Source organism: Aythya fuligula, chromosome 8, assembly GCF_009819795.1.
Source record: "Aythya fuligula isolate bAytFul2 chromosome 8, bAytFul2.pri, whole genome shotgun sequence".
Taxonomy (NCBI): Eukaryota; Metazoa; Chordata; class Aves; order Anseriformes; family Anatidae; genus Aythya; species Aythya fuligula.
The window spans coordinates 20,556,575-20,579,354 of NC_045566.1; the positions used below are offsets into that span (position 1 = coordinate 20,556,575).

General features: G+C 45.6%; 1 protein-coding gene across 8 annotated transcripts in view; it reads left to right on the forward strand.

The window, feature by feature from the left end:
• RASAL2 (RAS protein activator like 2) overlaps positions 1-15,812 on the forward strand; it is a 141,920-nt gene extending 126,108 nt beyond the window's left edge. For 6 of the 8 annotated variants that reach the window (XM_032191993.1, XM_032191995.1, XM_032192000.1 and 3 more), the window contains 5 exons: positions 3,722-3,856; positions 4,970-5,172; positions 5,657-5,744; positions 8,467-8,497; positions 10,564-15,812. In XM_032191993.1, coding sequence (XP_032047884.1) covers positions 3,722-3,856; positions 4,970-5,172; positions 5,657-5,744; positions 8,467-8,497; positions 10,564-10,706 — 600 coding nt within the window. In that variant the 3' untranslated portion in view covers positions 10,707-15,812. The remainder of the gene's footprint in view (positions 1-3,721; positions 3,857-4,969; positions 5,173-5,656; positions 5,745-8,466; positions 8,498-10,563) is intronic. The other 2 variants (XM_032191994.1, XM_032191996.1) reach the window with 1 other exon arrangement.
• Positions 15,813-22,780: the final 6,968 nt, after the last annotated feature.

The window sequence follows — 22,780 nt, forward strand, 5'->3', positions numbered from 1 at the left end:
TTAAAAGAAATGAAACTTGAAAATTTTCCCGAATAAAAAAGTAGAAGCAGCTTTGTTCCAAAGGGTAGTTAAGATTGTCACGGGAGAATGCATTGCCCTGTGGTGCTAATTTAAAAGCATAGCTACCTAAAAACACAGAATAAACAAAGATGAAATATCATGGACTAAGCTGCTGCCAAAATAATAAATAAGTAGAGTTGTCTAAGTGTGGAGAGACCTATATTTCACCATGATGCAACAACCTACTCTGGCCCCAAATAAATACTGTTTTTTATTAATCATCCCAAACTATGAGTAATGCAAACACTTTCTGGAAAGGAGTGTTTGTATGTACCAGTTCCTAATACACCTTATCAGCTCATAGACAACTGTAAATTAAGATTTCCCTATCAAAAAAAAACAACATTCCTTAACCTTTGAAAAGAAATGTTGTGATTTGCTGTGTATGAAAAGCATTTGCTATGTTCACTATTAAAGAGGAAACTAAGTATTTAAATACTCGATGCTGCAGCGAAGGTAGAAAATGTCTTGACTGCAGGTCAGAGGGAAGGTGGTTGTTTTCAGACATCTCCTGTTGGTACGTACAGCTGGGCAGGGTGAGGCTCTCAAAGGCAACACCTGTGCTGTTCCCTGGGGCTAAGTGTTTTCTTCTGTGGTCACTGCAGGGGTAAACACGGGACTGTTTGATTTACCTTAACAGCTTCAGAAGGACATTTTTTTAAGCTGTGGCTTTCCACAAGACCAAGGAAGGATGCTGCCTCTGCAAGGAGGCATGAGCTTCAGCAGCAAAAAGTTGCAGCCCCTGAGGCTGCACCGTGCTGCCCGTGCAGCTCCATCTGCAAGAAGCAGGAGGTTGTGATCCTCCTCACTGGAGTAGCCCTGCTGGCAAAGGTGCCGCTGGAGACGTGGTTGTGCAGGGGAAGGATTTGGCTTATAAGGCAAAGCTGGCAGAAGAACTTAGTTGCCAGCATAAGGTCCTGCTCTGCTGAAGGCTTTCCAGGTATCCTTGTAGCTTTCCTGGCAAACCCTCCTGAGTGTTACAGTCTAAACGAGATGGTGCCTGGGAACCCAGGGGCAATCAGGGCTTCAAAACTACTTTGATACCTGAAGTTCATTACAGCACAAGGAGATCAGAAGCACTGAATCACAAAGCCAAGGCTGTTACGCCAAGTTAGTAATACCAAAGATGTAATTGCTTGTTATTTGAAGTGCGTGTGTTTGCGTCCTCCCTTTGAGCATGTGTTTTGCGTTTGGGCAAGGAAGGGTTGCTAGGTAAAGCATATTGGATTGCAGCTAAACCCAGCGCAGAGGTGGTAGGAGTTTGGGATACAGGTAACAAGGCAGCCTCCCTTGCTGCTCTCAGGGCCCCTGCGAGCACCTGGGCTGGCTGATCTGCTGTGGTTTATGGTACGGCCCTGGGTCCTCACCGAAAGCGCCGGGGAGCTGGGGCCTTTCCTCAGGGCTTGTTAGAGGGAAGGGCCTGGACAGATACGTGGAGAGGCTTTGCCTTGGGGGCGTCAGGATGAGGAAGGAGCAGGAAGAACAGACAGTTGTTGTCCCCAGCCTTCATGCATACACCTTGCACAGGTGGCTTCTGCCCTCTGTATGTACAAGAAACACTCCGTCCCCTGCTTGCTGCCTCCCTCTTGGTCAGTGTTCATCCTTCCACTGCCGACTGCAGCTGCCCAAATAAATCAGGTACCTGGGGAGACTGGCTCCAGGGCAGTCTCCTCCCTCTCTCTTGTATGCAGCGTGCGTCTCCTTATTTTTCCACTCTCCTTCCCATGCTAATTTTTTTCACTGGATTCATTAGAGTGCTTGCTCCCACTGTAGAGAAATCAATTTGTTCTTTCCTTCCCCACACCCTTGAGAATGTCTTGAGTTGTGCCAAATTGAGTGGCCAAAATTTTTTTTTTGAGGCAAATTCCATTGCGTCCTTTTAATTGCAAATCGTGTTGTGGAATTCTGCTCTTATTTAAAAAAAAAGAAAGCGAGGAGAGAGAAGTTGGGCATGTTCTTTCTAGGCATGCTTTGTGGGCGTCATAATTGTTAGACTCTGTTCTCCACAAGTCCCATTTGTTTCTGAATGTAGAGTGAGGCCCTTTGTTCGCTGGGAGAGGTCAGCTTTTGCCTTCCATTTCCATTTAGTAGGTAGGTGGGAACAGAAATGTCAGTGTGTTCCTCTGGAAGGGAGGCAAAGAGGGGAATTAATACATGTTCCTAGCGGGCGTTTCTTTTTTCTTCTCTATTAAGAGTAAATCATAAACCTTTGGCATCTGAAGTACTCGCCATCCTCTTGGTCTTCGTGAGCTTTCTGAGTGTGGCTGCTGAAAGCACTCGGTGCTGCAGCTCAAAGGTGGTTTGGGGAAGTTCACTGGGGCCCAGTGGTCTGTTGCAGGGCAATTCCCAAAGTCCTTGCCTCGGAGGAGAGCCTGCTGGTGACAGAGCCCCGCACTGTGTGGGGTGTCCCACCGAGAGAGAAGTCTCACCGAAGGAGCCTGGCCAAGCTGAAAGGGGCTGATAGCCTTTCTTTCCCTCCCAGGCTAAAGCCTCTGCCTAAAACCGTGCATTTTTCCCCAATTCCTCCCCCTTTCCTTTGCGGTCGTACCTGTCCTTGCTCAGGCTCTTCCCAGAGCTGGAGTCCTCAGGGCAGTGGAGCCGCTGCAGCTGCTGCAGGACGTGCAAAAGCCCCCAGATGGAGGATCCCTCACCAACTTCTCTTCAGAAGCAATTGCTCCCTGATGAGAGCCCCTCCCTGAGGCTTTGTCTTTCAAAATCACTGCCTCAGAGCACCTTTCACTTGCCTACAGTGCTGACAGGAGGCAGGCTGCTGAAGAGCTGCCTGAGCACAAAACAAAGCCATGGATGAGGGAAAAGTTGATCTTTAGCATTTCTTGAAAACTTTTAGACAGCGTTGCTCTTTCAGGAGTTGCTATGCTAATTTCTGTGCTCATAAACTTGTCTTTGTCCACGAGAACTGCTTGGAATTTGTACCAAGCCATGTTTTCCCCAGCCGGGTGGAGAGTTTCGGGTTTCTCTTCTTGGCTTCCTTTTCAACTTCCCTTAAGGAGGATAGCCTCTCATTGTGTTTTACAGTTCTCCTGGTAAGCACTGCTGGCCCTGATTTCCTTTTACAGCCTTGACTGGGTGCATATGCTACAATAAACCACGGAAATGTGAGAGGCATTATGGTGATAACATTACGCCTCTTGGCACTTTTAAGTACTGCTGTGCTGTCTCCTATCCAAGCCATGCAGCCTCCTGCTCCGTGGCAAATTCCTGCCTGCAGCCTGGCTGAGAAAGCTGCTCTCGAGCTTCCCAGCCCTCCAGCACAACCGATCTGTCTCACCTGAACCGGGCACGCAAAGCTTCGTTGCTCTGTTCTCTGAGGGAGAAACCTCAGGTTGAGGAAGCCTTACTGAAAGTCTGGCAAAGGGGGAAGGTGGATGTGAATGGGATTTGGAAACAGCATTTTTTTCCAGAGAGATGTTCACTTAGACAAAGAGGAAAAAAAAAATCTCAAGTGCAGTGATTTTAGAGGGACTCACGTAAGTGCTGTGTGCCTAAAGTCAAGGGAGGATGAAGCCTCTTTGCAAGAAAGATATGGGAGTGCTTTGGAGACCGACAGTTCCATGGGCATTTTTCTCCTCCAAATGAATTATTTCAGAGCTGATTTGTGTGTAATTTCTTTGAGAAATGCTTATAAATGTCTCTGTTCTAGGTTCAGTCGCCTGTGGACTCTGCCACAATGTCACCAGTGGAGAGGACAGCTGCGTGGGTTCTCAACAACGGGCAGTATGAAGAAGTCGAGGAGGATGCAGAGCAGAATCCAGATGAAGCCAAGCATGCTGAGAAGGTAGATGTTATTCTGCATACAGCACACTCGAGGGCTGCTGGCAAGTCCTGTCCATCCCAGGGCTGGGTTCAGAACGGCCTCCAGGTGCTGCTGTGCCAGAGTCGTGCTTTCAAACACAGGTTGCATTGGCGCAGCTTCCTGCTGTACATGCCGTCACGCATAGCCGGAGCACAGCGTGCCGTACTGTAGATTGACACACTTACAGGCTGTAGCATGTCAGGTGGATGCAAACTGAAGTAGCGGAGGGCTTAGAGACGACAGGCTGATATTTGGCATTTACTTGCATCGTGAGTCACACTGCCTGAGTGTATGAGATCCTCCTCAAGTCATTATTTTTTATGATGACATTATAGCTAGATTATACTGCTGGTTTTTTAATGCTTTGTTGTTTTTTTTTTTTTAGTCATGATGAAACTCCATTAAAAAAAAAATCACAGTTGTTAAACCCAACTGAGTATAGTTTAGGATATGCTAAGTGATTGCGCATGGCTCTCTAAGTGCAATTCAGACTTCATCAGTAGTTGCATTCAGATTTCATCTGTCAGACAAGAAACAGGAACATAGGATTTAGGAAAGGTGAATGAACCCAAAATGAAGTGGAACGTGTTGCGTTCCACTACTGTAAAAACGATTGTCTGTGGAGACAGTAAATGGGAGAACAAATCCTCAGCCAAGTAAACGTGCAGTGAATGATGTCCTGGCTGAAGGCGGTGGTTTCGTGGCATGGTACTGAAGAATGAGTCACTTGGGTCCTGTAGGGGTGCTGTAGTGGCCCCCTTCCCATGTTTGGTCACCCCAGGACATTTCTGCTGTTAGCAGCTTTTGTCTGGGAACCCCTTGAGTCTCGAATAACTGCGGATGTTGCCAGCCAGGACTGAGGAGCCATGTCAGAGCCATCAGAGTGCTTAGACTGTGCTATAGAATGACATCCTACAGTGTGGGAACAGCCTAATGCTCAGTGAGAGCTCTACATAGTCCTTTGTCACAGCTACTTGCTTGCCGCTTCCTTTACTTCTATCAACGTATTTTAATGAAAGAAGCGTTGCCTCTAAACATCAGAAAATTATAGTGACGTGATCTGTTCCTTCTTTCCTTCTTCCTTCCCACCTGCAGTATGAACAAGAGATAGCGAAGCTGAAGGAGCGCCTGAAGGTGTCGAGTCGCCGGCTGGAGGAGTATGAGCGGCGACTCCTAGTGCAAGAGCAGCAAATGCAGAAGCTGCTGATGGAGTACAAGTCAAGGCTGGAAGACAGTGAGGAGAGACTGCGCAGGCAACAGGAAGAGAAGGACAGCCAGATGAAAAGTATTATCAGCAGGTAAGGCCTCTGAAAGTGTGGCACTGTTTAGGACAAGAAGCATGTGCTGTCTTTGACACTGAAGAAGGTAGTTGTGTGAGCATCTCAACATCTCTGGAATGATAGCATCCTTCCTTGGAAAAAGAAAAAACTGAGATACGGGTGTGGAAACTCAGCTCAGATTGCCAACAGAATGGAGGAAAAGAATTAGGAATTTTTGACTCTGGTCTCTGCTGTTCTTACAGCTGGTCTCTTTGCTTTGTTTGGAATCTGTTCTTCAGGCAATATGCTCCAGAGCAGTTGCATTTTTGGCAATGTCCACTTTGAGAATAATAAGGTTAGCCAATTGGGAGTGTCAGATGGAGAAATAAGCCTTTCAGAGTGCAGCAGAATTCTTCTGCAGAGCCAGGACAAGCAGAGAAGTCAAATCCAACAAGCCAAAGTACCTTCAATGCTCTGGAGTAGTACTGACCTGTCCTAATTTGTACCTCTCTTTGTGCACCAGACTCATGGCAGTTGAAGAGGAGCTGAAGAAGGATCATGCAGAGATGCAAGCTGTCATCGATGCAAAGCAGAAAATTATTGATGCACAGGTAAGGAGCCTTAGGATCTCCAAGAACCAAGTGTTCTGTGCATAGAACCCATTATTTTCTCCTATCCTCCTGCCCCAGTATTGTTATCTAGCTCCCAAGCCAGTATTGGCCCGTGGTGTTGCACATGTGACTTACTGCCTTCTAGGAGAGAATTGGGTTTTTAATTAATAAAGACTGTGCTGTCTAACGCCAGGCTTTGAGCAGGCCTGGCAGCAAATCACGGGACTGACTGCTTCTCCAAAATCTCTTCTACTTCATGAGATCCCAGGGGGGGCAAATCAATAGTGATGCTTTGTGTAGACATTGTTCCAAGTGTGGGCCTGGGAACTCTGGAAAAGCTGTGCTTCATACCAGCATAGTTTAATTGCCATGTGCATGCATCTCAGCTATGCGAGCTAAAAGCATGGCTTTGAACGTTCCAGTCAAGAAAAGAGAATGCTTGCAGTGGAGCATTGCCCGGTGTAACCTCGTATGTGGCATTTCACCCCATCTGACTGTCCACGTCAGTCTTGGAGAAATGCCCCCTTCGCCACAAACCCGCGGTGCTTGTCTCAGTCAACACAAGTTAGCTTGGGGAGGTGGGACCCAGTGGGCAATGCATGTGGGTGTATTGTGTGGGATCATTTCAGCTTTTCTTCTGTGTCTGTGCTGATCCCAGAGAGCAAAGCTTGTACAACAGAACCCGAGACTGGTTTGGTGTCTGCCTGCCACGTTATTGTTTGGGATATTTGCAGTTGGAGGACATCTCCCCTGCTTCTGGGCTTTTCAATAGTTCCAACTGTAAAGTTTAGTAAGAATCTTTCAGATTATCCGTTTCAGGAATGACCCCAGTTGTTTCAGAAAGTTCTTTCCCTTTATGTATAGTGGGGGAAATAAAAGCCTCAGCTGAATATTGTTAAAGATGCTACTGGTGTCTTTTGAATGTAGGTGTAAGTGAGCACAGAAGGGCATCCCCTGGCCATTTTTTCCTGCTGAATGGACAGCAGTAATAGAAACGTTTGAGCTTGCAAGGAACTGCAGGGAAAATACAATGTGGAGAAAAAAAAATGTGTTTTTAAAGGCCTGGTGATGTTAGAAGCGTATTTTTTTTTTTTTTTTTTGCAGATTTCTTTTTGATAATCTGAAAAGTTCTACATTTTGTCTGCTGCCCCTGCCCATTTTACCACAGTCCTTTCTTCAGAAATGATGAGGGATGGATTTTTAGATCCATACTATCTAATCTGAATAAGTCACTTGCATACAATAGCACTGCACTTCTGTTATCTGACCTCATAGAATACAAAGAAAATCCTACTGGAATTACACCCTGCATATTTCCTAGCTACTGTGCAAGATGTTGTGCACAAAGACACCGGTGTAATTGGCCTTCCCAAGATGCACTCCACATGAAACCCTTTTTGTGAGGACTTGCACTCAAAATGTGAAGGGGAGAGTGCAGTGCAGGAGAGGGAACAGGAATGTAGCTGGTCACTTTGTTTTTTTCATCACAGTGGGGGAACGGTACAGCACACTCCAGTCTGATCAGGCAGTATGACAGGTGGAAGCTGGAGTAGAAATTGAATGTGTTAGGCTACTTTTTGGAGAGCCCACAGCCAGGACACCTCGTTGTTAGAACTGATGGATGGCAGCTTGTCTGAACAGCCACCTCCTTTTTGCAGGAGGCGATACCTTTTTCGTCTGCCTCAAGAAGGTGAAAGGGACGCTGAGCAAACACAGGAAAATTTATTTTGGAGGGGAGGATTTGAGAGATTGTGACTTGAATAAGAAACTTGCCCTTCCCTTTGTTCTATCTCTGTGCCAGTGGGCTCACAGCCTTGGTCACAGACCAGCAAGCCCGAGGGTGGCCCAGCCAGGTCTGTCAGTGTCACCAGCCGGCGGAAGGGACAGCTGCTGATTTCTGAAGGCTTCAAAACCTCCGGGCTGGAGAGGTGTGCCCCTTGATCCCACTTGATCAAATCATGCTTAATTTATCACTTGCAGTGGAAATAGTTGTAAAGACTGTAGCAAAACAGTAGCATTAATGATTCCTCTTATAATCTGATGCATTTTTTCTTCTGAAGTGCTGTTAGTTCCTTGAGCAAGTGAGGTCATCAGCAAACCTTGACTGCTTCACTCACAACCAGCTCACGGGGAGGGCTGAAAGGTAGTTAGCTGCCCTTTCATGGGTACCTGCACAGAAGAGGAAACGAGTGAGATTCAGAACAGACACCAGAGGAGCCCTAGTGTTTTCTGAGTTATGTAGCAATACTTCTAAGTCACACGTGAAGGATTTTTTCTTATTCTGTGATTCATTTAGCAAGGGGGTATAGCAGTGGCTGGATAATAAAAGGTCTTTTCCACAAGAGATTTACAGAGTGGAGTTGGAACCTGGCTTATCACACCTGTTTGAGAGGAGTGGCTGCTAGGAACCAGCAGTAACCCGGGCTGCTTCTGCTTAGTTACATCACCACGAGATGCTTTTCAGCATTTGCTCTTTAGCCTTGTGTCCAGGTGCAGCATCCAACGCTACACCAATGCACAGCCTTGTCTTCAGGATACGTGCCGTTGGCACTGGCTCTGGGCAGTGCCCGGCGTGCGCAGCGGTGCTGGAGGCTGCCTCCGAGCTGCCTCTGAGCATCCCTGGCCGAGCAGGGGAGGTCTGGCAGAGCTCTCTCCTTGGAGCTGCAAAGAGTATTAGCCCAGCTGCTATTGCAAGTGACATCTCCGCTGTGTTAAATTACAGGTCATAAATGGGGATGAGATAATTCAAACAGGCAAGTAAACCCAATCAGTTCTCTAGCTGAGCAGCACCCAGTCCTGGCCCAGAGCACTGCCCTCCTACCCATTCCAGCTCCTGCCACTCCCTGTGCCCAGTTCCCGTGTGGTAGACGTGTTGGGCAGATGGTATTTTCCTTTGAGCGAGAAGATGCCTTTAATTGCTGAGCTCATGCTTTTTAAGATGGACTTTCCAGGTGTAGATTCCCAGCTGTTGTGCAGGCTGGTACAGCGAGCACTCATCGGTGCCAGAACGTAACCAGCCTTTCATTTTTAACTCGCTGCAAAGATAGATTATTTAGAAAAAAAAATATTTTTGAAATACATATTCCAAGTAAAATTTAGACCGAGGAGGAGGAGCTTTAACTTGCTGAAGAGCACATTTCTGCTAAGGCAGTTGTGTTGTTTTTGTTTTTTGTGGGATCTTTTTCACATTTCACATATTCCCCCCCATTTATTTGAGGGGAAAGGCTGAGGCCTTCAGCTTCTCCCTTGTCGATTCTCCTTGCTTATGTTGACTGGATCAGGGAAGGTGCTAGGGCAGGCCGTAGCCTGCCTCGCTGTTTGTTGACTTCTACCTCCTCCTCCATTTGCTCTGCTGCACAGAGCTTGGTCTCTCCAGGGCTGCAGCACAAGCAGTAGTTAAATTCTGCTTTGTTTTTACACCCTCACATTTACCCCTGTGGGGAAGCCCACTGAGAAAAGCCAACATTACTTGATTACAGCTGTACCACACAGCTGATGTGCTGGGATCAAAACCTCGAGGGGCTGGTGCAGCACTTTTGTCTCCTCAGCAGTTTGCCTGAACTGTCCCTTACTGTTTGTGCCTTCTGTACATCATTTTTCTTCCCTTTTGTTTCTCAATGGGCTGGACTGGGAAGAAGAGTTCTGCATGCAGCTTTTTCCAGTCAAGTAATTAGGTGTTTTTCCTTCACAAAGAAAAAAAAAGCCAATCAGCTGGCAGCACGAAGGGTGTATTTACCTGCTGCCATCTCTGCTGCCGCTGTGTGTGCACTTTTTTTAAAGGGAAGACAAAAATTGCCATTTCTAATCGTGCCACCAAGTCTTCAGCTTGCCCCTCCAGCACTGAGTCCCTATGCAGATGGTTTATCTGTTAGTAGGCTGGGTTGCGTTGGTGGGTTTTCAATTTGATTTATTTTTAAAGAAATTCAGTGTATATCCTTTAGCTTTTTGACGACTTTTGCTAAAAGGGGAGGCTGGAAGTATCAAAACGTGGGAACCCAGGATTCGGCAGAGCCCGGGAGCCCCTCTGAGCTGGAATGGGTCTAGGAGCAGTGTGTTCAGTGTTTGTTCTTTGTGTTCTGTCGATGGCATCTCCCCTCCACCCACACCGCCCCCTTTCTCCTTCACCTCAAGTAACCCCTTAGTTTTAGCTTTTGGCTGCTTCTTCTCTATGTTGCTATTGCACCCTCACCCCTGCTGGTGACTGCAGGCTGCCATTATTTGCTTTTTTTATTATTATTTTTTTAATTTCAGACATACCATGAGTTTATTCTGAGCACATTCCATCCAAAATAGAGAGACAATGGCCATTAGATACCACCTGCACTTTTCTCTGCCAGATGAAACTTCCACCACTTTTATTTTCTGCTGCCTGTTTCTGTTTTTCTAACATATTAAAAAGAAATATTGGCTATTGTTGTTATTAACGCCAACACCCGTGCCCCCCTCTTCCCCCTTCCATGGCAAAATACCACATTTCCATCTGCCTCAGTCAGAGGCTGTCTGGATAAAGCCACTGTGACTGCACCAGTTCACCAATGTAACTTTGACTCACCCTCACCTTCCATCATGCAAAAAGGCCAGGAGGGCTGGACGGGCACGTGGAAAGCCCGCGGTGCACAGGGCCACGTTACCCCAAGAAAACAGAAAGAGGCAGACATCCCATCGTACCAGACAATGTTAGCAAAGCTGCCTCTGCCTAGAAACCATCTGAAGATACTGTCACAGCCCCGGGGCCTGGAAAATCCCCGTAAAGCAAGCTTGTGGGGCAAAGGCGTTTTATTTGGGAAGGAGCTCTGACTTTGTGGGGTGTTTGTTGCAGGAGAAGCGGATCGTGTCGCTGGACTCTGCCAACACGCGGCTGATGAGTGCCCTGACGCAAGTGAAGGAGCGCTACAGCATGCAAGTCCGCAATGGCATCTCCCCCACCAACCCCACCAAGCTTTCCATCACGGAGAATGGTGAATTCAAAAACAGCAGCTGCTAACCGGGCAGATGCTGCCGGCCATCTCCCCAGGAGAAGGGCAAGAGGGAGCAGACTCGAGAAACTCCCCAAATAGCCCCCTTCCCCTTACAGGTTTACATAATGCTGCTAATAAAAAGGAAAAGAGAAAGAACTCTGAACGGTGGGCTTTAATTCCCCACGCAAGGCCAGGAGAATCGGGCTCCCGAGAACAAGTCCTTCCATATCACTGTGTAAATAGCTGGAGCTCTTGGGTCATGTACAGAAAATGCCGATGTAATATACCAAAAGGAAGTGAATACTGTAGATTTTTTTAATTATTGCTATTTTTATTATTATTTTTTTCTCTTGTTGAAAGCACTGCAGTCCTTGGAGGGGGAAGAGGGGAGTGTGAGTGCATGTGTGTTGTGGGTGAGAGCGAGCTGAGCAGTGGGTTACATTAGATAGCAGCTGTATATATCAGGCTGACTGATACAAGTACACGAGTGGAGTGAAATAGTAGTGAAATGAACTCTGTAAGAAAACTCATCTGCTGGTTTTATTCCCCTCTTCTCTAGCTGTTCTGTAACTGAATGCCAACTCAATAGCGAACATTTTAGCAAGGAAGTTGACTCTTGCCGGATCCTGTACCTACCTTGGGTAGGATTCCAGCAAAAAAAAAAAGTCAGTCTTTCCAGACAAGGTAAAAACTTGGAGCAGTGAGCTTGTTTCCTTGCATTTGCACACAGTCAGGCTCCCCATCAAAAAGACAGAGGGAATCTGCAGTTTTCAAGGTAGGATTCTGTCTTTTTTTACCCCAGTTCTAATGCAGTTTATATTTTCTGTTTTGAGAATTTACAAACCTGTAAATACCTTTTTTATTATTATTATTTTTAATTTCTATCCAATCCTCACTTTATGCACCATGCAGTGGCATCCTGAATTCATTCTCTGCACTCCATCAGGAACAATCAGGTTAATGCTCTGAGGAAAGAGCTAACCAAAGGGTGCCAATGCCCAGCAAAGTAGACTTCTGTATGCAAAATTTCAATTTTCCTAGCAGATTTCTTTATTTTAACTCTGTTTCGTTCAGGTTCACTAGTTCAGCCACTAGCTTAACCTGTCGAGTTCCAATGAAAGATGCTTTCTGCACATTTTTGTTAAAAGATCTTCCATTTCCACTGGATACTTTTAAGGGTGATTTTTTTTTTTTTTTTTTTTAAGTGTTGTGCACACCATCTTTTCTTAAGGAGTTTTGACTGAACTTTCACCTGTGATTACTTTCAGTTGCATTTCACAGAAGCGTATTTACAGGCTGTATGTCAGTGCAATTACGAAGTGCCCTTTTCACGGAAGATAGTGACATTGACAAATAGTAAAAGATTAACAATAAATTGCACAGTATTGCCAATTCTCATGATTTTATCAAATGCCCCAATATTTAGTCTGAGGTTCTTTTAAAGTCCCAGATTCTAGAGGCAAGCAGTAGTGTGCCACTCTTGCCTTTCACTTGGTGGTATACATCTCTAGCCCCCAAACTCTGAAAGTAAATAAAAATTTTGCAACAGCAATTCAAGTTTTAATTTGCAGGAATATACTAATAACAGTGAATATGATTAACTGTTCAGATAAGTTTTGGAAATTGGAAATGCTGACGTCAAAAATGGGACAAAACCTCCAAAGGATGCCTTGAGGTGGGATGTGTTTAGCAAAAACAGTTCAGGCTTCAAGGAGGAACAAGTTAATGAGATGAATATGGGGGTACCTGCCTGAAATTGTGCAGCCTGTGCTAGGGACAAGGTCAGAGCTGATATCTCATTATCCTTTCTGGCCTTCATTTATGAATCTCTCAAATTGTACTACATTAAAAATGTAGCAATTTCTAATCCAATTCCGTGACCGCTTGAAACGGACCCATGTTGCCTTGAACATGAACAATTGGCAATACTGAGGACCCAAGTTCAGTGTCTGTTGTCAAGTTTGTTTGTTGTTTGCAAATGAATTAATCTTGCCTCAGTGGGCGAATTTCAGTTTGTGACAGAGCACACTACGTTAACTGTTATACCTTGATTATTGTGAGTTAAGATGCTTTGGTTAAACATTGTCACACAAGTATGTTACGTTACTAACTATGCATAAATACAGAGACCACATCTCCTGCACTGTAGGATGGATGAGGAAAATGTGTGTGAATCTCTCTTCACAAGGCTGGTATTTGCATCTAGAGGAGACTTGTCTGCAGTGAGTTGGGATTTATCTTCAGTGCTTAGTTATTTCAGATCAAAGCCTCTCTCTGGCTGCTCGAACGTGACGTGGTGCTACAGGCCAGGCAGCATCCTGCTCTGCTTCTTGGCCTGTTGTAGCCAAGTCAGCACTGTCTTTGACGCCCCCAGGGCAGTGCACTGCATTTGCTCAGTAGTGATTTCTTCTCAATACTTTCCAAATCGTCTTCCAGCTCTGGGTAACTGCTGACCTCTGTTTATTTCCTCAAAGTGTGCCTTTCAGTTTCTCCTTTCCTTCCTCCTTCATGCTTCACAGCCGTAGGCACTCTTGGTGTGTAATAATCAGACTTGTGAGTAGTTCTCTCTTTTATAAGAAACCTTTGCAACCCCCCTTTTAGTTGAGCATTTTTGTGTGATTTGCATCTCCCCTTTGCTATGTTCTTAACTACACAGCTGCATCTTGGGCAATTTGTTCCCCGAAGTAGCCTTCGCAGATGGCCACATGTATCGGTTGTTAAGTACCCAGGGCAAATAGCATGGGTGTTCTGCGACTGAGGCATGAGAGCAAGCAGTCCTAGGAACACATTGACTAGAACAAGGCAGATGCAGGTATGTCATGCTTGCAGCATTAGTGTAGCATTAATTTGGGAAACACATTTCACCAGAGCTCCCCAGCTTCCTGGTGGTCTGTCAGAGAGCACTGGCTGCGCTGTGTGGCTCAGCGCTGAAGCCTACAAGGAGTCCCCTTTGGTTTCTGCAGAGAAATGCAATAGGGCAACATTTCACTGCAGATTTTGTTTTAGAGGGAAATTTAACCAAGGTTGATATGTTTTAGTGAGCTCTTCAGGGCTGTATCATTCTGAATGATGCACCTTCTCGTATGTATTTCTTAAGCAATTAGACTGGGAAAAGTTGCCATTCTGAAAGAGTCTGACCCATTGATACCATAGTCAGCTAGTTTGTAGGCCAGTTGTTTCTCTTCTATTTCAATTTCTACCCTCAAGTGCAAAATACACTCCTCTCCTTGTGCAGAAGAGAAGCTGCCTGTTGACCCAAAAGGAGGTGAAGGTTGCAGCCTCAAAATGCTGCAAGACTAAAATTGATTAGTTGCAGCACAAAACATTCTGCTCCTGAGTTCAGCAGGCAGCTGTCTCTCCTAGTTTGTCACCAAGCAGCCTTCTAGAGAAATTTTAAGCTGCTTCAAGCCGACAATATGTGAAAATGCCAGCCTCTATTCTGTCCAGTCTGATAAAATTCAAGTGGTGCTAAGCCACGTGGCAGCCAAAAGGTCTGTCTGTTTTCAAGCAAGAACCCTAACTGGGCCTGATCTCGTCTGTATTAAGACTAATGCCAGTGGGTTTCTGCAGCAGTGAAAGAAAATAGTGGAAAAAATTGGATGATAAGCATTATAGACCTTAGGTTTTGGTTCATACATTCAGCAAAAGCATTTGGCTGCGCTAATGCTATTGCAAGCAACTGCTGCTATCATTTAGAAACAGCCGAAGTAGTGCAGGAAAAAAAATAATAATCTGTCAGAGTAATACTCGTATATTCCTAAGTCCAAAACAGAAAAGTTGTCCCTTGCTGGCCGCGTTACTCAATGCTGTTCCAGGATGACTCTCCCCAGACCGCAAAGCCACCCGGCCTTCTGGGTTATTCATGAAAGCTCGGGGTTTCCCTGGCAGGGCAGGGAAGCAGCAGCGTTTAGTAGCACCGTGGCCTTTTGCCACGTCATATGTGGTGTCTGTGGAGTGTGTGCACAACACAGGGTGACTAGAGTGCTACAGGATAGGTAACTGAGGAAGCCCAGCCTTGAGTGGTGTCCTGTAAATTCCCCTTTTTTAAGGGGAATAGGCACGTTTCACATCCAGGAGGTACCAACTATTACATCCCTGGTGTGTTGGAAATGCTATGTGTAAAAGCACAGATTCATACAGCTACACATTTTGCAACGTTCCTCCCCAGGGGAATAACTCTAAGCAGGGGATCCAGAGAAGCGTGGAAAGAAAGGGATGTGTATGTTTTCTAGTTAGAAAATTTGAGCTGTATCCAGTAATAAATTCTGTATCCATCTAATAAATCATCAAAAAAATGGATTTTATTTTATGTTCTTGCAATTGCTTTGGTTTGTCTTTTTTACAGCATATATTAATTTCATGTTTTAATGCTTGCTTTAACCCACCAGCTTCTAACTTCATCTGAAAACTCAGTGATTGAAGCCAATCAGTTTTACAGCAGCACCTGCGGAGTGTGCCAGCAATATTTATCTGCTGAGGTCACCATGTATGTATGAATCCTGTTTGTGTTCTGCGAAAATGTCTGTGTCATTTCTGGAGAACAATCCCTGTCCGAGTTGAACCGTTAAATGTAAATAATAATAAAATCTGTGATTAGCATGGTCAGTCACGGGTATCCAGCTGAGTGTGACAGAGCAAAAAGGGTTAAATTTAGGCCAATGCTTTTAGATATTTCCTTCCCCACAGTAAGTTAACTCCCATGAGAAAGAGCATGTCATTACAGATCATGCCTGCCAGGAATCCTACCTGTAAAAATAGATTTTCTGTCTCAAGGGCCTTAATAAGAGTGTTACTACACAGAACTGTTTTGCAATGATAGCTCTAAATAATTTATTTTTTATTTCAACAAAGTACACCTTAAAAAGTAATAAACTTGTTTTTCAAGCCGTATTTTTATGCTAGTAGCACTGGACTGTTTGGTCTCTGAGATCCATTTCTGCATTTCATTGCCTGGGTTTGTTCTAAAGAAGATTTATTTTTGTTCTGTGAATAATTTTTGAAGGTTCTTGTAATATGTACAGATATAGATACATTTGAGGTCTTTTATTGATATTCCTACAAAGAATACAAATAAACTTTAACTTTAAACAGTTTGGACTCAGTAAACCTATGCTGATTTCAAATTCTCTTCTGTCTGCTCTCAGGTTGTTCTTGTGTTTTGTGTAACTTAAGAGGGAGGAGGGAAACGCGGTGTAACTTAATGTTTTGGGACAGACTGCATTTGACACCTAGAGCTCTCGGAGGGGGTCCGTGGCTGAATAATTCCTTTCTCATGTTTCCGTGGATGTTCTGATGGGGTGGCCAGCCCTGAGCGCTGCCTCCCCGTGCCAGCAACCTCTCGCTTTCTGAAGCTTGTGGTGCTGGGAGGTGCCTGGCGTTGCGGAGTGAGAGAGCGACAAGCTGTGGAGACATGGAGAATTGCTGGGTGCTGCTCTGGGACAGGGGATTTTTTTTGTGTGTAATAGTAAGTGGTGGAAAAAAAAAACCTACCTGGTATTAATTAATGTGTTTATGCCTCTCATATTGGACCAGTGAATGTGACCAATTTTCTTGCTCGGTCAATTCCTATTTTACAGGTTCTCACACACCAGCTCAAAGATGCAGTGTTTGAAGTATGGACATACAGAGGAATATTTATTTCATAACAAACGTAAAATGCTGGATTCTAAGTAATTTTTATTTATCCTTTCATATATGTAATGGATCTTGTATACAGTGAGTCAAAAAACCCTTTCTTATTGAATGTAAAATCTATAAAAGGGATGTCTTGCTAAGATATTTTTTTTTCATTTTACCTGCTATTATTTTTTCCACAGCTTTGAAGCCTGCAAAACACACACAGCAAACTTCTAGTTGTTACTGTGCACCTCCACCCTGGCCCTATACTTTGTTCTGTTCTAGTCCCCTGCGTGTTGTGCCTTGTTCTTGCTTAGGCTGTAAGTTTTCCATGCCAGGATTGTCTTCCTGCGTGTTTGTACAGAACCCAAAACAGCGGGAGCCTGATGCTTCTGGGCACGAGGGCAGCACAAACAACATCTCCGAAGATGGATGCAGCTGTAGATTCCCACACCCGTGTCCTGTCCATTTTGCCAGCACCCACCCAGGAGAGTTTCCTGCTCTTCTAGGGTAACTCTAGGCAGTGTGCAGGGGGAAGGCCAGGCCCAGCTGCCAGGATGTGACCAGGCAAGGCAGAGGTTGGTGAGACAAGGGGTAGGATGATGGAGCCCTAGTGGGGCACAGAGGTCTCAGTATCAAGTTTACCCTCCTGGCTTTGGAATGGGGAGAGGGGATGGGACAAAAAATCCAAATGGAAGAGGGATGGGCAGGGAAAGGCAGGGCTGGGAGGAAGGAGGCACAGCATGAGAGTGGTGTTAGTGAGGCAGGGAGGAAACTGAGGGAGAGCAGCAGGAGCTCTGCACAAGTGAGGGCTAGGATGGCACTAGGAAAATACATTCAGTGCTTTGGGCTTCTCTGTAGCTATCCAAAGCATCTGATAATGAAGTGTTGTATCCTACTGAGGATGTTAAATTCTGCTTTACCTTGGATGTGCTCCTTACTTTCACTGTACAAAGCTGTATGTGAATGTGCAAATTTTTCTCCCATTTTTAGACCTTTGGATAAAATGTGCAGGGTTCTGAAGCTTGTCCTCAGCACTCCTGTAGTTCCCTTGCTAAAGCCGGGAAATTGTTTTGGAGAAGCTCCCCTGCAAGACTTCTCCTGCATAAAGGATGCAAGTGTAAAGCCTTTGATTTCCTGTGTGTAAGAATGTGTGCTGCTGCTTTAAGTAATCAGCAGCTGCTGCTTAAATCCATTAGCAGGTGGAATACCAATTTGCTTACACTGAGATATTAGTCTCATGAGGAGAGAGTCGTTGCTCATACTAGAATCCATCTCACGTTGCTGTCCTTCACCTTTCTCCTTTCACAGATTAAATATCCTCATGTCTCCAGAAGATGTATTAAATTCCTGCTTTTTGCTGTTAGAGGTGGATCAAATGTCTTGCTTGTAGACGTGAAGCCTGGCTACCCCTCAGTTCTTGTCCTTGTCCTTACTAAGCTCTATGGGAACACATAATCCTGCTGATGAAACTGGAAATGTGAGTTCTGTGGACCTGAACCCACTTTTCATTACACTGAGTCAGCCCAGCTCAGTAGCAGAGCAGCTTTGGCTGAAGTCGGGAGGAATTATTATCAATACTGCAGGCTTCAGTGTAGCTTGGCAGGGGCAGGGCCCTCAGGATAGAGGTTCCCCACACCATTTAGGTTCTTCCAGCTTTATAATATGACTCTCAGGGCAATTACATTAATAATAGAGAGAAGGAGACTTTGAGGTACAAATACCTAGTGTTGACACTGGAAGTGAAGGATGATAGAGTGATGATAGAAGCTAATGCAGAATGAAATGTAATCAGCATAGAGATGAATGATGCTTCTCGTCCCTTTTCTCCCGTCTAGGCTTCTATATGCAGCAGAATACAGATGTTGAGGGCAGTTCCTATTTTGCTTGGCAAGGAGGAAGGTCCTGCATGCAGTGAAGGAGGAAGAGTTACAACTAAGTTGTAGCTGCATTCATTCACCTCACCCTTTGTTGCTTCTCTCCCTACAATTAGCTCACGTAAGTCAGTCAACAGGCAGAGTCCATCCTGGACCCCACCTGAAACTCACTTTATGAATTATTACTGTAGCAGTGCCTGATTTATTGATGGGAGCTACGTCTTGCCTCCCTAAATTAACTACTCTTTTATAGCCTCCTGGTCTTTAGGGTCACATGAAAGAAAATCAATTTTCAGAATTATGGGCCCACTATATTTACAAGGAAATTATGCTAATGCCCAAAGAAGTGCTGAGTATCACACGGCGTGCAGTATCACGTAGGGACTGGCCTTCCTGGGAGTATATCTGATACCGGTGTGTAACCCGTTCATCACGGGAAGGCTCACAGAGGTGGCTGCACGCTGCCTGTGCACATGCCTTGCCGTTGTGTTTCTAGGAGCAAAGTAAACCTGTTGGGGGCAGAAGGCTGAAGAAAGTAAGTCTATGGTAGATCCCTGCCTGGGAGATGGTTGCCTCAAAATAGCCTACAGCCTGTGCAGAGCTCCTAGCTGGAGGGTCCATGTTAGTGCTACTCGAATGTTCTACCTGTTCTGCGTCTCGGCCGAGGTAGAAGGAAATGTTCTTCTCTTTGGGAGATGTAGAAAGGAAGAGGTTGAACAAGATGCCATATACAAGAGCATGGCATGGGTAACACAAGGGCAGGAGCTGAAAAAACATTAAGACACTTCTGTGAGCCCTCAGCAAGATGGGGGAGAGCTATTTCTGACTATTCACCACCTGGGGGGCAGCATCCAGAGGAGCAGTTTCCACCAGGAGAAGCTGTTTTTGTCTCCATGGAAAAGTCTGTGTGGAAGCTGCCTGGCTGGGCATTTGGGTGAGCCTCCCCTGACCTGCGACACAGCGTTTGGGGAAGGAGGGAAAGTGAAATTTGCTGCTTGCTGTTTTCTTCTTTCTTTCTTGGAGGCCAAGCCTTCCCTGCCAGGGCCACAGGCGCCGCTCCCCTGCTCTGGCAGGTAGCCTGACTGACACCCTGTGCACGTTCAGCAGCTGACTTCTGTGCAGAAAATCATTTTGCAGAGCCAGCATTGTCTCTGTAAGGAGGAATTGTCCTTACAGGGGACACTAGTGAGAAATGTCTAGCAAAAAGCTGCTTTGTAAAGGCCTTAAAAAGGTGCTGGGTGTACTTTCGTTCTCATCAGCCAGGGATTATTAACTTCAGAAATTAACTTCTGCCTCCCACTTAGCTGAAATATGCAGGGACAGGCATCCCCTTTGGCCACATAGGACTGAGCCCATAGACTTGTTCCTAAGGATATGTGCGCCTTTTTCCCTTCACTTCAGTAGTGGTTAAATGGTCTGTTTCGCTGTTCAAAGCTTTGTTCCCCAGTAATATCTGTGTGCACTAGTTCCTTTAGTACTTTCAAAAGCCTCTTTTCAGGATTTCCCTGGTGGGAAGGCAGTGAAAGGAGTGACTTTCTTTTCCTTGGTAGTACCAGAAACCGCTGCAACATTTTATGTTGTTGGATTCTTTTCATGATGAGTAATCACTGAAGAACCTAGACCTGATCAAAACTCTCATGCTTGGGTTTAAGTAGAAGACTGCCTTTCAGATTTTTCTCCATCGCTGGGAAACTCAGCGGTAGCTCCCTGCTATGCCAAGATCTCATTCAGAGATTTCACTCAGAGGGAGGTGAGGCCCTGGCACAGGTTGCTCAGAGAGGTTGTGGATGCCCCATCCTTGGAGGTGTTCAGGCCCAGGCTGGAGAGGCCCTGAGCAACCCGACCTGGTGGCTGGCGTCCCTGCCTATGGCAGGGGGTTGGAACTGAATGATCTTTAAGGTCCCTTCCAAACCAAACCATTTTGTGATCTGTGCTTACAGGGCTGCATTCAGAATGGCATTGCCACAGCAACCAGCAAAGCTAAAAAAAGTTGATAAAGTACATAGCATCTTTGGGGGTTGATTGAAGGGCAGAGGGATTGCTACTCCCTCAATAACATGGGTGTTGTGTTTTTTGGGTGTTTCTTTTTTTTGGGGGGTTGTTTTGTTTTTTCTTGAAAGAAGTAAGTTCCCTGCAGGCAGATTTCAGATTGTGGCTTTGGCAAAATATGGAGCTGAAAAAGGAAAGTCCATCTGCCCCAACTGCTGACTTGACAACTGTGCTGTTGGAATAAGCGGTGTTCCTAAAATGGAAAGAGAGAGAGACCTAGGAGGCAGTGTACGTGGTCCCCCTTGCAGTTCCCTATTGCGTGCACAGTACTGCTCTGTTCAGTCACGGCTGACATGTTTTTACGAGACTTCTGCTAATGCGTTGGTGGTCTGACAGCTGCTAGGAAATTTTCCTGAAGGGCTAGACTTTTTTTTCTTTTTTTCCCTCCATGATGACTGTACCCTAGAGGGTTAGCATAATATCACAAACATCAGTGCTCCCACCTGTATGCAAAGCATTTCCTGCTCTGGTTAGGGACAGAAGCTGAGTGTTAGAGGAGCTCCTGTGTTGGCTGCTAAAATGTATCAGCACTAGAGGAGTCTGTGGAGAGCAAGCATCAGTTATCCCAGAGATCAGAAATCCTGAGTGAAAAAGAGCCATTTACAGTTACAGTGCTGACAGTGGCTTTTCAAGTGTCATTAGAAACTACTAAAATTATCTCATTAGCCAGTAATTGCTGGGACCCTGCATGTAAATTACAGTCATCCGAGGAGAGGCTGGTGGCAGACTCAGATCTGCCTTACGTAGATGTTTGTGTCGTGTCACCCAGCTTCAGGGGCTGGCATTGCTGCTCTCCAGGTCAGGCACGAGCCGGGTGGCAGCCAGCTGCCCCCATCCCACAGCCACGCTCCTCAGCCACCTCCTAGCACAGGAAGAAGCTGCAGGCAGTCATAGAGATGCTGAGAGGAGGAGTAGGGGAGCTTCCTAAAAGAGAAATGAGCTGATAGGAACATCTGGAGACCCTCCCACTGCCTGCACCAGCAGCTCTGAGCCAGCCTCCCACGCCGAGAGGTAGCAGCTCTTGTAGTGCAGCTCTAGGAGCGTGTCTTGGCTGCAGCCCGCCTCAACTTGTGCCTGACCAGTGCTAAAGCCCAGTGACTGGAAACCTCCTGGCATGGGACTCGATGTACAAGAGAACAAGCCGGGCAGCCCCAGCTGCCAGCCTGCACTCCGGCATCTGCAGCCAGCTCACAGAGGGCTCTGTGCAAGGCTTGGCTTGTGGGTAATGAACGTGGTTTTCAAAGACAAGATCAGAAATGAGGCAGTGGCCATAGGAGACACTGAGGTTTGTGTTACTCTGCTGATAAAGATTTATTCTCTGTCACGGGACAAACCAGTGGTATATTGTGCTCCCATACCTTTCTGCTTAGGGGAAATGCTAGCCTCACTTTTCCTGGTTCTAAACAATTAAAATGGCTTTTGCTTCAATTATGTTCATTACACTAGTTGGCATAAAGGTAAAAGGGCTTGTTGCCCCACAGTCTTTAGGGTATTAGCAAATCAGTTCTTTGGGTTCTGACTCCGCAAACACAAAGCAGGATGCAATTAAATCATTAGAAAATCTATATTGATGGTGAAGTTGTTACACCTTCCAATAAGATAGTCACAGTTGTCTGTGGTCAAAGACAGGATGTGCTTGGTCATGAGGGCAGTTGTGGTGGACGTGTCCGAATGGCAGCCTGGAGGTGTTGCATCAGCTGATGGTAAACACGGAGGAGTCCAGCAGTGTTGAATCTGCTCAACTTAAAACTGATCCCAGTCCAGTTTGTGGCAAGCTGGCTGCATTTCTTATGCGAAGTGCCACCCCAGCAGCTGGAGGGAGCAAATCTGGTGAGTCAGAAGTCTTGAAGCTATGATTTTACCCGAACTGTGATTCTTCCACACGAGGGTTGGCTTTATCATTGTCAAGACTCTGTGTGCAGCTTCCAGTTTTTCGTTTAGTTTTGCTCTCTTAATAGTTTAGTAAGTGAGTGTCTGAATACATTCTGCACTGCTACCAGCCTGTATGGCCATTCTTCTCTGATTTCTCCAGGTTTCCAGTGCAAATAGCTTCGGCTCGTAAGAGCCACAACTATCTGAAGAGCCCCTATTAGAATGAGTTTGGAATTAATTTGATAAATAAACCCTATGCCTGCATGACAGGAACATGCTCATTGCTACAAGTGTTTCTTTAACCACTGCTCCCTTATCAGCATGAAAAACAGGTACATTGAGTATCTTGGGCAAATACACTTGTGTAGATGCTACAGAATTGCAAGTGTTATCAGCAAACTGGTTCAGGGATAACATTTGCAATTCCCTACACTTCGAATTGCTGTCAGTAATGCTCATCTTTCCTGAAAGCCTCATCCCTGCTAATTTACTCACATTCTCTCTGAGACCACGTCAAGATATGTCACTGTGATAGAGTCCACATAGACTTCCCACACAAACTGTCCTTTAATTTATGTCTTGCTGAAGTACAGGGAACACAGAAGGCAGACAAAGCAGATGCTGAGTAGCTAAATAACAAATCTCTCCTCCCACCCTCAGACTG